The sequence below is a fragment of the Microplitis mediator genome, chromosome 3, assembly GCF_029852145.1.
Source record: "Microplitis mediator isolate UGA2020A chromosome 3, iyMicMedi2.1, whole genome shotgun sequence".
In the NCBI taxonomy this organism is placed as follows: Eukaryota; Metazoa; Arthropoda; class Insecta; order Hymenoptera; family Braconidae; genus Microplitis; species Microplitis mediator.
This window is the reverse complement of record NC_079971.1, coordinates 6,641,650-6,654,945: the sequence shown is the minus strand read 5'-3', so window position 1 is coordinate 6,654,945 and position 13,296 is coordinate 6,641,650. Positions and strand designations below refer to the sequence as shown.

Below are 13,296 nucleotides of genomic sequence, written 5' to 3'. Positions count from 1 at the left end.
ATTTAAACTTTACTTTAAATTCAAATAAATAAATTACAAAATACTTTGATACGTCATATCTTAATATATTTAAATTAACAAAAAATTACTGATCAGTTAAAGTGAGCAGTTAATGGTACTGTTTGGGTTGAAGTTGGGTTGAATTACATGAGTGTGAATGTATCAGACATCAGACAATTATTAAATTATGAAAAAATAAATAGAGTAAATAATTTAAAAAATATTTATAAAAAATGCACTTATTGATTTAAAAATTTTTTAACGTAGTGTCTAAAGATAAAGAAAAAAACCTGTGTTCGAAATAGCCTACCGTGTGGCACGTTATTGTGCCGCACGCTTATCCCTTATTCTATCCCACCTATTTCTGTACACTTATCCACTTTGATTTTTTAAATGTGCATTTTTTTTAAATTTTATTTTATCAATTATTTAGTCTATTTATTAATAATTTAAAATTTGTCTGATGTCTGCTACATTCACATTCATCAAATTACTTTGAGTTGGAAAGAATGATAACAAAAAAATCAATGATACTAAAAAATTTAATTTAATATTTTCGTGTCCTATAAAAAATATTACAATGATACATAACTAATATTTTGTTATTTACGTATCATAATTTAATGGTATTTGTAAGACATCGATTAACAAAAAAGTCATGCTTCTTTTTCTGCGGTTGGCCATCTTCAGAAATAGCCACGAAGAAACTTGAAATTTTTTGTTTTTTCGGTAACGATGCGCTCTCAATATTTTCCCACTGGACATTTTCGGCATCAGTTTCCAGAATTTTCTCAGCCGTTGACCAACTAAATCTTACAATTTGCGGAAACCCAAATATTGGGTCAATATTGTCAGTTAGCCACTGCTTAGTTACAGTGTCATGTGGATAACCAGTACCATAGTCACCCTTTGGATCGCCTTCAAGAAAACGCCAAGCTCTCAATGCATGGTCTCTTGAAACTTTTGCGCAAATACTAGCAGCACTTACAACAGGGTAAGTTGAATCAGCCTTTTTGGCAACAATTATACTTTTGATATCTGGAAAAATACTTTTTAATTTGTCTTCATACTTCCCAGACTTGCCCACAGTGTCAACATAAATCTCTTCAATATTCACGCCAGCTTCAATGGCTCCTTTTATCAGTCCAATTGCCGAGTTCATTGACACTTCATTCAACGACGACTTACTTCTTCTATACATGCTGTTGCAAATAAAAGTTGGTGATATAGCTTCCACAGCCCAACCAATTTCCTCAGGCTTATCACAGATTTTATCAAATATCCCATCTCGTTCGTCTTCCGAAAGAGTTTTAGAGTCAGCACATCCAATATCAACAAGCAGCTGCTTTTTAGACAATGGGATGTAAGTGATTCCATAAACCATAGGCCCTAAGACTGGTCCTCTTCCTGCTTCATCGACTCCTAACATACAGGGTTCACTTTTACATATTTCAGGCACCTAAAAATTTATTTTAATTAATTAGGACATAAAATTTTTTATAGTAAAAAAAAAATATGAAAAGAAAACTAACCTCAGATTGATAAACTTTATTGGTACAGTGATCACTTTCTCCAAAAAATGAATCAAGATTTTTACGACGTAGAATACTATCTGGCACTTCACTTTTAATTTCGGAATCAGTTATATTTTGTGGTGATGTGGGTTCATTATTTTCTTTTACTTCAGTCGTTTCAGAAGGATCCATTGTTGTGAGATCTGAGATATATTATTTTACCGCGCTTTTCTATACCAAAATGTCAGTTCACTATCGTCAGTGGCATTATTTGAACGAGTGTAGCGCCGTCACTATTCTGAGGAACTGATCGGGTTTCTCCGAAAGGTAAATGGATTTTACTCTAAAATGGAAATTTTTATATTGTTCTCACTCTAAAAAATTAATTTCACTTTTATAGATAATTTTCAAAACTAGGGTTTCAAGTGCGAATGAAACAGTAAAAAATTATTAATGAGGAACAAACAACGAAGGGTTGAAATTTTTTTTTTAAACTAAAGAATTAAGGAAAGAGAGCCAGTACCCGATCACTCGTGTATTTGTATATATATATTTAGTGAATATAAGTGGACAAATATACGGAATGACCGGGTACTAGTTCCCTGATCGGGTACTAGGTCTTTTACCTCAGGTTTAAAAAAAAATTACTTCTTAATTAAAAGACCAAGTACTCGATCAGGGAACTAGAATGAGTGTGAATGTAGCAGACATGAGACAATTTATAAATTTGAATTTATGCTACATTCAAACTCGTGGAACTAGTATCCCAAATAACAAAATGACATCTTGATGAGTTCTGAATGAATTCCTATTTATGATTTGGACGTCTCATCAACATCTTAAAGAAGTCTTTAAGAAGTTCTCAAGATATCGAATGAGCCACCTAGCGAACTCAGTAAGACGTCTTTAAAAAGAGTTCTTTTTTCTGACTTTGCAAATAAGACTTCAGTATGAATTTACCATGATGTCTTTAAGGAGCTCCTAATTTTGACTTCGTAAAGAAGTTTAAAAAAGAATACATTTAGACATCACAAAACGGACGTCTTATTTATGGAGTCTTCAAGAACTCTTAATTAAGAGTTCTTAAAAATGATACCTTTAAGAAATCATTATAAGACTTCTTGAGGACGCCTTCAAAAGGACGTCGTAAAGCAGTCATTCGAACTTGAATGCTGTCTGGGTACCCAGTTAAAGAACTAGTATCTGATCACTCATGTTCTTGTATATCTATATTTACTAAATATGGATCTATAAATTCACGGAGTGATCGAGTGCTCGTTCCCTGATCGGGTACTAAGTCTTTTACTTTAGATTTAAAAAAAAATTACTTATCAGTTAAAAGACCTAGTACCCGATCAGGGAACTAGAATCTGATCACTCATATATTTTTATATCTATATTTACTAAATATATCTATACAAGTACATGAAGTGACCAGGTACTAGTTCTTCTACACTACAGTTCATATTTAACTGAACTGTTTTTAAAAATAAGATTAATCTGAAAGTAGCAGTCATTGAAAAAATTTATTTATTATCAAACAAAGTAAACACTGACAGTAAAAGATTCTAAAAACGCACACGAAGAATTTAAAAAATCTCGTATCTATTTTTTTTTTAATTTATCCAATGACAGAACTTGGTAATTAAAATCACTAAATTCTCAATGGCCACAGTATCATAAAATTACAGAATGAAAATTCAACTTTTCATATTTCAATAATTTCAAATAGTACGCAAATAAAATTGATTAACTTTTTTTTATTGATACATTTATTTCGAGATATTCATATTTATACACAATAGTATTATTAATTTTATTATATATATATTCAAATTTATATATATATGTAAATATATACATACACATATATATGTATATATATACATACTAGTTAGCGGTAGTGGCATAATGCATTTTGCACTTTCAATTGATCGATAAATTTATGACAAAAATACAAAAATTATTAAGTTATGTTATGACAATCATTATGAGAAACAAACCTCCGCCGTCTCAGTATCAAACAGATTTTTAAGTCTTACTATTATCATGTATTAATTATTATCATTATCATTATCATTATTATTAATATTATTATTATTATATTACTTATTCGTGTTGTACCTATTAAAAGTATTACTGTAATCAACTTGCACTTTTTAATTCGATATTATTTTTATTTTCATCGTACATTACACTTACTACATACTGCCTGTCAATTATCAATCACGTATTATTACATTATATATGATTAAACTTAATTTAAAAAAAATACTTGTAACTAAAAGAAAAAATGATCTCTCCTTTAAAATTTATATCCATCATTTAATTTTTTTTTAAATTCAAATTTTATGAATATTTTACATCCATGACATTGGCTCATGATTCAACTTAACATGATTTGTAAATTTAGTATATACGTGCGAGCGTGAAATTTAAGTGTTTTTTTTATGTATATTTATATATGTATAATATATGAATGGGATTTAAAAAGCTGGAGCTGTCGTTGTACATAATAAGTACAGATCGGATAATTTTACTTGACGAGTTGGTAAATGGGCACATTACCAAGCTGCCAACACTATCAGGATCATAGTAGACGTTATTGGTTTGTCTTGATGGTGACTAATTAATTATATATCAATGTCCGTCTACTGAGGACGTAAGTATGGAGTCTTACTGTATTGTTTACTTATACAATTGAACAAACTAGCCAGATCAAAACAGTTGCTTTTAAATAAGCCTCGTTGAACGTGCCGATGAGACGACTTGGTCAATATTAATATAAATTTTTTATATTCTTCTCCATAAACTAATATTTCATCATTTTCTACTCATATACATTTTTGTATTGTATTGTATAAAAAAAAGAAGAGATTTTTTTCACCATACCTGCGCCGGAAGTTTAAATTCCTGTTCTGTTTAGAGGGAAGAAAGTCATTCTTTTCTCTTATGAGGAAACCCAAGCGGCACAAAAAAATTGTCGACTTTTTTTCAAATTTAGCGCGACAATTTTTCGTCATGCAATCAATTGTTGACAAATGTAACAAAATATCAACAATCTTTTTTTGTGCCGCTTGGGAAATAATAATTTAAACTTTCAGGTATAGATCTGGTGAAAAATTTTATTCACACCACAGAAGGAAGTAGAGGACTTCCCAATCACGCCTTCGGTTCAAGTAGTAATTAAAAACGCGGGTTAGAATGTCCTACTTCCCTCCCTAGGTGTGTAATACACTAATTTTTCATGATACCTGCACCGGAAGTTTAAATTCCTGCCCTGTTTTTAGAAAGAAATTCATTCTTTTCGTTTGAAAAAACTTATGATAAAAATTAGCGCGTGCGCCATTCTTCTCACAAACAGGCAAAAATTCAAACTTTCAGGTACAGGTCTAGTGAAAAATTGATTTACACCAGAGAAAAGTAGGACGTCCTAATCCGTGTCGTTGCCACCTTCATCTTCAGCTCGAGCAGTCAATTATACACGGCCTGAAATGTCCTACTCTCCTCCCTAGGTGTGTAATCTACTATTTTCTATTATTGAGACAAATTTCTTTTCCTTATTTTTTTTTTAGTTAATAAGAGCTACTTTTTTTTGTATTTTTTGTTTTTTTTTTTGTTTTTATATATATACTTTATTTGTTAGGAAACAAAATTGTCTCTCATAATCCTTCGCCCTCGAGGATAACAATTATCGAGCGATTAAATTTGATTTAATTATTACAGAAGAAATAAATTGAATACGTTTACTAAAACACAGGACTCTCGATACTATTCAGAGTCATATGACACCGATAATAAAAATAATAATACGCTTCGTCATTAAATTTTCTCCGCGATAAGCCAAGCAGATAATTCCGCATTATAAATTTTATACGATCCTTATTTTTTCTTCTCTTGCTTTGGTCACTGTTTCAATCGTTAGAAAAATAATAATTATTCGTACTACCATTAATACTTAATAAATAAAGCGAAATAACTAACAACTCTCGTGCATTATCAAACATTTAATCATAGATATTAAACAGTAATTTCATTATATAGAGCAATACAAATGATATCATCAACGGATCTTTTATAATAAATCGCTATAGATAAATTAATTATACTTTTTTTTATTAGATATATATGTATATATAAGAATTGTTATATGGACAATAAACATAATATATAGAAGCTTAAGTAATCATTATTTGGCGAGGAAGAATTTGCGTAAGAAAAAAAAATGGAATAGTCTACGGAAGATTTTTTGTAAAAATTTTTTGATTAATTAATTTACTTTTTTTTGGTGTCATCTTTTATTAAAGTGCAATCAGTGCATATATCGATTAATAATTTGTCACTCTGATTTTACATATAGAAAAAAAATCGACTACTAAACAAGTATTTACTAGTATGTAAAAAATATTTTGTTTATAATCGTCATCTACAGCGAGGAAAATTTTATCTAAATATCCAGCGTAGCAGGATTCAAATTTACAGTACGAGAGCCCACGTGTCAAAATACCGTAGCCGCCCTCTCACTCATCAATTTAAATATTTATCAGTCATCAATAATGAGAATCAACGGCTAGTTACAACTACCGCTAACCACATGGTCACGTGTTAGCGATTGCACTTTTAATTTTTCGCAGTATAATTCCACACAAAAATCAGACAATTCAAAAAAAAAAAAATAATAAATTTGTTTGTTTTTTTCCTTTTTTTAATGATTTATTCCCGATGATTAATTGATATCAACCGACATGTTTATATGTTCACTTTACAAAATTTTCTACAATACACGAAAGAAATAAACATAAATATAATAATAAAAAGACGGATAATAAACAAGTATCACTTAAGTCGAATAGGCGAATTCATTCGAGTCTGTGTATCTCGCGGGCGGCGAAGGCGTATGTTAGCTCGTTTTCAATTTTTTTTTTTTTCAATTACTTTTTATTTATCAGTTTTAAAAAAATTTTGTTTTTTTATTATTTCGTGCGTACATATCCGCGCAATTATGTGTATATGTATCTGTTAACGTCCAACTCTATTTCTCTAATTTTTAAATACGTCTTCCTCATGAGTAAGCACATGGAAGACACGAGAATAAATTTTTGCTTCTCGTGTAAAACATTTAATTACCAGCAGTCCAGTAGTTTGAACTATAGCCGGGCTTAGCCTGTGCTTTATTTTGCGAGCTTGTATTAGATCTTTGTCCAGAGCTACTGCCACCGTCCTGATGCAATGGCTGATGAAGATGCTGTGTATGTGGCATTGTTGAAATAAACAAGTGCGGAGCACCATAACCACCAGGCATTCCTGCAGTCTGGTTACCAGTCAAACCAAAGGGCGGCGGTGTTGCCGAGTGGAAAGTCTGTTTGTCATATGACTGTTTTGAAAAATAATAAAAATTAGACATCTGTACTCTTAGAAAAAAAGCAATAAATGACGGAAACTCGAAAAATTTTAACTTACATTTACTTTGCTAAGAGCAACGTGACTTTTGGCGTACATCGTTGCGCCAATATCAGTGGCTGATGATGCTCCTGAATTATTGTTGCCCGTAGAAGTACCAGTCTTACCAGTCTGAGTTCCAGTATATCCACTACCAGCGCCTTTGTAGTCACCAGTTGGCCCAGCATTAGTGAGTGTATCGTAGCTGGCACCTCCACCGTAACCAGAACCGTAGCTACCAGGCTTAGCGTTGTATGCACCGCTGTTCGTGCCGGCATTTCCCGCTGTTGCCATTTGCTGTGAAAATTGAAGTTATTTTATTAGTACTGTTTCAAAATATCAATCATGAATAGAGAAGTTGCATGTTTCGTAATTTTAATTTTTTTTTTAAATCTAATGAAAGTTGTTAAGAAAAATTGAGGAAAAAGTATTATAATAATCGATTTAAAAATGGAAATTCAAACGCTAGTGACGTCATTATATCGGTACCTACGCGCCATTGCAGTGATTAAAAAATATCCATGTTTACTCGATCAGAATCACAACAAAAAGAAAATACTGGAGAATAACTTTCATTGGGTCGCAGCTCCAACGAATCTTATGACGTCATAATTATAAGTTTTTTTTGCGCCAAAATTTATTCACTTTTAAAATTAATTTATAAAAAAATAAAAATTTTGACTTAAGGAGGGTCTACAGTAATTTTTGTCCAAGCGAAATTGAGAACGAGACTCGATGCATTACTTTGTAATTTCAAAAATTTTCATTTGTTTAAGATAAAAACATGGACAAAGTTCCATTTACTGCGCAATTGCAACAACGATAGTACCGTTCGTCGACTTGAGTGCGACAGAGAAAAAAGTTCAAACGCCTCTTAAAAAAAATGATTAAAACATATTCTTAAAAAGTTGTTTTTTCATCTATAAATAAATTTGTGATGATTAAAAACTCATGCAACTTCTCTATTAGATATACTTGTGTCATAAATAAATTAGTTATGCTTACTGGATAAATAGGTCCACTATACTGAAAACTTCCTGGCATTATACTACCTCCATAAGTAAAATAAGCGTAACCGGGCGGCAATGCCGGATTCATCATTGGTTGCTGATGTTGCGTTGCAGTCTACAAATAATTTTTGTTATATCAAAAAATTCTTTTTTTTTTTTTTTATTAAGGTAAGAGACCCAGTACCTGATCAACGAACTAGTACTTGATCAACGAACTAGTACTTGATCACTTGTGTATTTGTATATCTATATTTACTAAATAAAAAGATACTAATACATGGAGTGATCGAGTACTAGTTCCCTGATCAGGTTCTAGATCTTTTACCTCACAGCAGAAAAATATTAACTACCTGTTGCGACATTGTTGATGGAACTGGTGAAGCGTTGCTGTCGTTCCTCGCAAATCTTCCATCACTTATACTGGTGTAGGCACCTTGGACTCCTTGGACACCTTGGACTCCTTGAACACCCGATAATGCGTCGCTCCTTCCACCTCCGAGGCTTGTTGCTGGACCAGTCGTCTGATACCCCAGTGCCGCGTCATAGTAACCAGTAGTTGGCTGCAGGTTAGTCAGGAAGGCCAAACACAAAACTACATGCATACACTGTGTACTCCAAATACGAGGAGACTTCTAACTAATATTACTAAGGCAGTTTGATACACGAGGAAGAATGTGTGATATTTTATAGTTTACATGCATCATTTTTACGAATTATTTAAAAAAAAAAATCATGTCTGTACTGATTTTTCATATCACCTCGTGTAATCAAAGACTAAAATTTTCATGTACCCACGACACGTCCTTGAAATGGCTGAAATCGCGCCAGGTTACAAAAAGTAACAATAGATAAAAAAAACTACTTGATACTGTGAAAATTTTCCATGTGTTTGATACATCGGCATCACAAAGTGCTGACATAGAGAAAGTAAATGCTAACATAAAATAAAATAAGAGTAAAATTATGTAATAAAATAAGAGCGGCTACCAAGCACCAAATAAATATTTTCCATAGTATAGTCATTCCTCGAAATATAAAAGAAAAAAAAAAAAAATAGGAATAAACGATTCTACCGAGCATCCGTGCGCGACTAAAGTCTATTTATCAGAATATATTGACTGACCATGTGGGGTAATCTCTGCTGCATCAGTTGCAAGTCTTCGTAACTGTACAGTGGCTGCTGAAACGTCGGATAAGGTACACCTTGACTCATAATATACTGATGACTTAGCATAGGAGTCATGCTACTAGCAGTTCCTCCCGCGCTGCTGGCTCCGGCAATGCTTCCACTTGTCCCTGTTCCCGTGCTGCCACTCGATGTACTTTTTGGCACAGCTGTAAAAATTATAATAAAATTACAAATCGTTTCGTTTAATTATTTTTAATGTCAATCAATAATATCTCTTACCATTTGAACTTGACACTTTAGTCTGCGAACTATTCACAGAAGTTGAGGACAGTCCTAATGCTGGTGCAGTAGTCGTTGCTAAAGAGCTGCTGCTCGTTGTTACGTTGTCATACTGGGAATCTTTACCAGATGCAGTACTTAGTTTTGTGTGAGTGTGCGATGGCGTTTGTGATTGAGTGTTATAATTGCCATAGGCACTTGCATAAACCTGAATATCATAAAAAAAAAAATAGATGTCAAATTACCGTAATTTTTATTGAATTTAAATAATAAAATAAAATTTTACCGAGTGCGCTGTATTTTGATAGGCGCTGCTATTCGCCTGAGTCATGGGAGATGTAAATGTTGTAGCAGACGGTTGATAGGCCTGTGAAGTGGATTGGAATGAAGAGGTACCCTGATAGTTTGATGCCTGATAGCCAGTGTTGCTGTTAACTCCAGTACTGGCTGATTGCTGTCCTTGATACTGAGCGGTTGTTGCCGGGACAAATCCACTTGATGACTGGTATCCTTGGTTAGACGCAGTAGTTTGATTGTACGCAGATGTGCCCGTAGATGAGGGCGCTGACGGAGAGGCTTGACTGAAGGTCGAAGCGTTCGATTGAGGATAAGAGCCACTGTAACCAGACTGCGAAACTGATGTTGTCGTTGTATAGCTGTTGGTGTTGCCACCAGGAACCGTTGGGAAGGATGACTGGACTGATTGTCCACCAGTTGAAGAGTACGCATTGTAACTGTTTGATGATGCTGCATTAGTTCCTTGATATGACGTTTTTTGAGACTGGTACGTTGCTGAACTTGTGCTGGTGTTGCCGTAAGTGACACCAGCGTTGTTTGGTGATGCGATTATTTGAGACGATGCATTGTAAGAACCACCTTGTTGTGCTGTATCAATGTCTAAAGTATTTGATGAAGTTGTAGAATTAGCAATACCTGACGCAGCCACATTGGAAGATACATCGATACCGGAAATATTTGCAGATGATGAGTTGTATTTATCATTGGCTGTAGCATCGATAGTGGTGGTGTCGTTACCAAACTCCATAGCACCGAATTGTACATCTAGAAAGCCTATGTTGCTGTTGACAGTATCAGCTGGCATCTCTACGGCACTTGAAGGAATTTTCGATGGTGGTGGAACCCGCGGGCGTTGTTTGGTTTGCCTCTGAGTTTGTCCAGAAATAGCCATGGATGAGAAAGCGGACTGGTTTGCCGTCTTATAATTTTCGCTGGTCTGCTGAGTTAATTGAGTGAGATATTGACTCTGAGCAGCAGTTAATGTATTAGACTGCTGTGACAGTTGCATCTGCGTTGGCATACCAAGCGCCTGTTGAGACTGTTGAGATTGCGAAGACTGTGATTGAATCATTGATGATTGCTGCGACTGCATTACCTGAACTTCAGTTAATTTAGATAAATCTTCTTGAGGCAGTCCACCAAGATTACCAGATTGAACGTTTGATTGTACAACTGTCTCCGACGTAATATTAGATTCTTCCATTGTCACTTGATCGTTCATTGATGTGCTGGGTGTAAAAACCTTGGTGTCAGCCAAAGAGCCAGTGTACTCTTCATTTTCCCAGTCCTCCGATGGTTCCAAGTTGTTCCAGGGATCACTTGCTATTTTAGCTTCTTGATTGCTCTGCTGCTGTTCTTCGCTGCCAGTCCAGGTGTCGATAGGGCGGTTGAAACTATGGGCACCAGAGGAAGAGTCACCGCGATTGGCAAAAGTACGTGGGCCAAGACCTCGGCCACCACCTCTTCCACCGCGACCGGATCTACCTGGTCCTCCTCGGCCACGTCGGCCACCACCGAAAGCACCCTCGCGTACGTTGTCCTCCATGTTCCTCTCGTTTTCCTTATTTTCTCGACCACGCCCTGAAATTACTAGTGAGTATTAATTTCAATGATAAATAAACATCAAAAGTGATTAGTTTCAATTAATTGCAAATACTTACAACCGCGATTATCATGATTAGCCCGACCCCGAAGACGAGGAGGACCACCACCTCGCTGATGACGCCTTTCTTCCCAATCACCACCTCCACTTTCATCATGATCGCCGGACTGGTCAGCGCCCTGCTTGGAACCACTTGGCTGACGAGGTTTCTTCTTTTTCACCTCCCACTCGGAAGAAACGCCCTCGAGAAGGTCATTCACAGCACGATTGAAATCCCAATCGCTGTCATGAAGGGCCATGATAACCTCGTCCTCTGATTTACGAGTCACCTCCATGATTTGCTTTATCTGATCCTTCAAACCTGGATCTTCAATTCCACCTGGTCGAGTATCAATTATTTGTGCATGTTTCGCCTGGTCTTTGTTAGACTGAAATTATAAATCCAAATAATGATTATCATTTTATTCAAACAATTAACAGTTAAAATGTATACTGAAATAATATTTACTTGTCCTTTTTCATGTCTAGCCGTATCTGTAGTCTTAGAATGATGCTGATCTGATTTGCCATGATGTTGAGACTTACTTTTGTTGGTTCCTCTCCCACCGGAGGACACCAACGATTTATTGCCTGAACTCATAGCGAGCTACAAAATCCACTTATCTATCGCCTCTGCCTATTACTCCTATATACACGTGCTATTTACAATCTGCAACAATACCAGACACATTATTAATTTAAAAACCCAATTATATAAAGACTTATTTCGTCTTAATCTAAGTAATTAATTTTTTTAAATCACGTGGCATTCATCCTTTCAACCGTAGGTACAAAAAATATTATTAATTGTCGAGTATTTAAATACCGGTAAAAAAAAGTTTAAAAATTTAAACGGCAATGAAATGAGTCTCAAGGTGAATGGACCGTCGTTAAACCGGTGCTTTTACGCTTACACACGTTTTCCACTTGATAAGAAAAATTGAAGCTTTTTTTTTTTGTATAAAATATCGTGATTACCGGAAACACTGGTCGCGTACCTACCCTCGTGTAATCGCAATTTAAAAAAACATAAATAGATCTTTAAAAAGAGTATGTGGTAAGTGTGCGTTAACAGCATAAATTAATGAACGTTGAAGTGTAATATTTCCGAGAGACCATGTGCACGACGGACGCCATTTGTGGATTCAGGGTAAGGCTTGTCAAGCATCGTCTTAGCGGCGGGCAGCAGTCGTCGACATATACACTATCAATAAGTTCCTACAAAGCCCGTATGAATGTTATAAGTAGAATGGCGGATTTCGGTCTGTAATATTGGGGTAAAAACTCACGATTTATTGGGACTTGATAGTACGTCCTTATGAACCTTAGGTTATACCACACACACTAATTATATTATATTTTTTATTATCACGTCTTCGGCGCGCGTAAATATATTAAAAAAAACAACGTATTAATCACAGTACCTGGTTAGTGCGCTCAAACGCAGCTCAATCACGTGACCTAAGTCTTTATCCCCTACCAAAACGTCGGAATGAGACGCTTTGCGTTATCCTCTACACCTACGATATATATAATGCAACAACGATGCCCTTACAGTAAAGTACACGCACAAATCATTACGCCTTTTTTTACCAACTATACCTTTGTAAATGTGATTTAAATACTTGCCAATTATTTTATTCGGCACACAACGAACGCTTACCTCCCGACCTGTTGTCCTCGGCGTTTATTGGAGCTCTCACCTCTCACGTCAACGATTATTTATATATACACTTAAGCTATATTTTAGTGCACGTAATTTTAAGCGACATGGAAACCGGCCGAAAGTTTAAATTTTATACATGGAGGCGCGTTGCGTATCAGACAGCAAAACAAGCGGCTTCGGATTTTATCAGTGAATCAGTTAATGTTTTTACTATAGTTCATATATTTTATATATTTTTATATGGTTTTGTGAAGCCGTTCAAATAGAATGAGACAGATGACGTCTCGAGCTCTTTCCCTTCCGAGCGAAAGCCGTTCTGC

At 34.8% G+C, this 13,296-nt stretch overlaps 2 protein-coding genes across 8 annotated transcripts; both read right to left on the bottom strand.

Moving 5' to 3' along the window:
• Window positions 1-524: 524 nt before the first annotated feature.
• On the bottom strand, window positions 525-1,801 carry LOC130665540 (ribonuclease H2 subunit A). Its single transcript, XM_057465983.1, has 2 exons — window positions 1,533-1,801; window positions 525-1,459 (listed from the first exon to the last, which is right to left on the bottom strand). Exons 1-2 carry the CDS (start codon window positions 1,704-1,706, stop codon window positions 614-616), a joined length of 1,020 nt encoding a protein of 339 aa, XP_057321966.1. The 5' UTR covers window positions 1,707-1,801; the 3' UTR covers window positions 525-613.
• A 1,458-nt stretch (window positions 1,802-3,259) lies between these two features.
• Window positions 3,260-13,123, bottom strand: LOC130664445 (protein lingerer). 7 transcript variants are annotated; one of them, XM_057464337.1, is made up of 10 exons: window positions 12,974-13,123; window positions 11,780-11,980; window positions 11,330-11,699; window positions 9,658-11,258; window positions 9,372-9,579; window positions 9,087-9,298; window positions 8,314-8,523; window positions 7,959-8,078; window positions 6,975-7,250; window positions 3,260-6,888 (listed from the first exon to the last, which is right to left on the bottom strand). In XM_057464337.1, exons 2-10 carry the CDS (start codon window positions 11,909-11,911, stop codon window positions 6,634-6,636), a joined length of 3,384 nt encoding a protein of 1,127 aa, XP_057320320.1. In that variant the 5' UTR covers window positions 11,912-11,980; window positions 12,974-13,123; the 3' UTR covers window positions 3,260-6,633. The 7 variants fall into 7 exon arrangements, with proteins under 7 accessions (XP_057320320.1, XP_057320319.1, XP_057320318.1 ...); XM_057464336.1 differs by having other exon boundaries at window positions 12,940-13,088; XM_057464335.1 differs by lacking the exon at window positions 12,974-13,123 and adding an exon at window positions 12,735-12,923.
• Window positions 13,124-13,296: the final 173 nt, after the last annotated feature.

Bases quoted from the DNA above. Each gene is read 5' to 3' on its own strand.
- LOC130665540 (XM_057465983.1), bottom strand. From the start codon at position 1,706: ATGGATCCTTCTGAAACGACTGAAGTAAAAGAAAATAATGAACCCACA. The intron at 1,460-1,532 runs GTTAGTTTTCTT...ATAAATTTTTAG, and splicing joins ATAAAGTTTATCAATCTGAG to GTGCCTGAAATATGTAAAAG.
- LOC130664445 (XM_057464337.1), bottom strand. From the start codon at position 11,911: ATGAGTTCAGGCAATAAATCGTTGGTGTCCTCCGGTGGGAGAGGAACC. The intron at 11,700-11,779 runs GTAAATATTATT...TTATAATTTCAG, and splicing joins CTAGACATGAAAAAGGACAA to TCTAACAAAGACCAGGCGAA. The intron at 9,299-9,371 runs GTAAGAGATATT...TAATTTTTACAG, and splicing joins TAAAGTGTCAAGTTCAAATG to CTGTGCCAAAAAGTACATCG.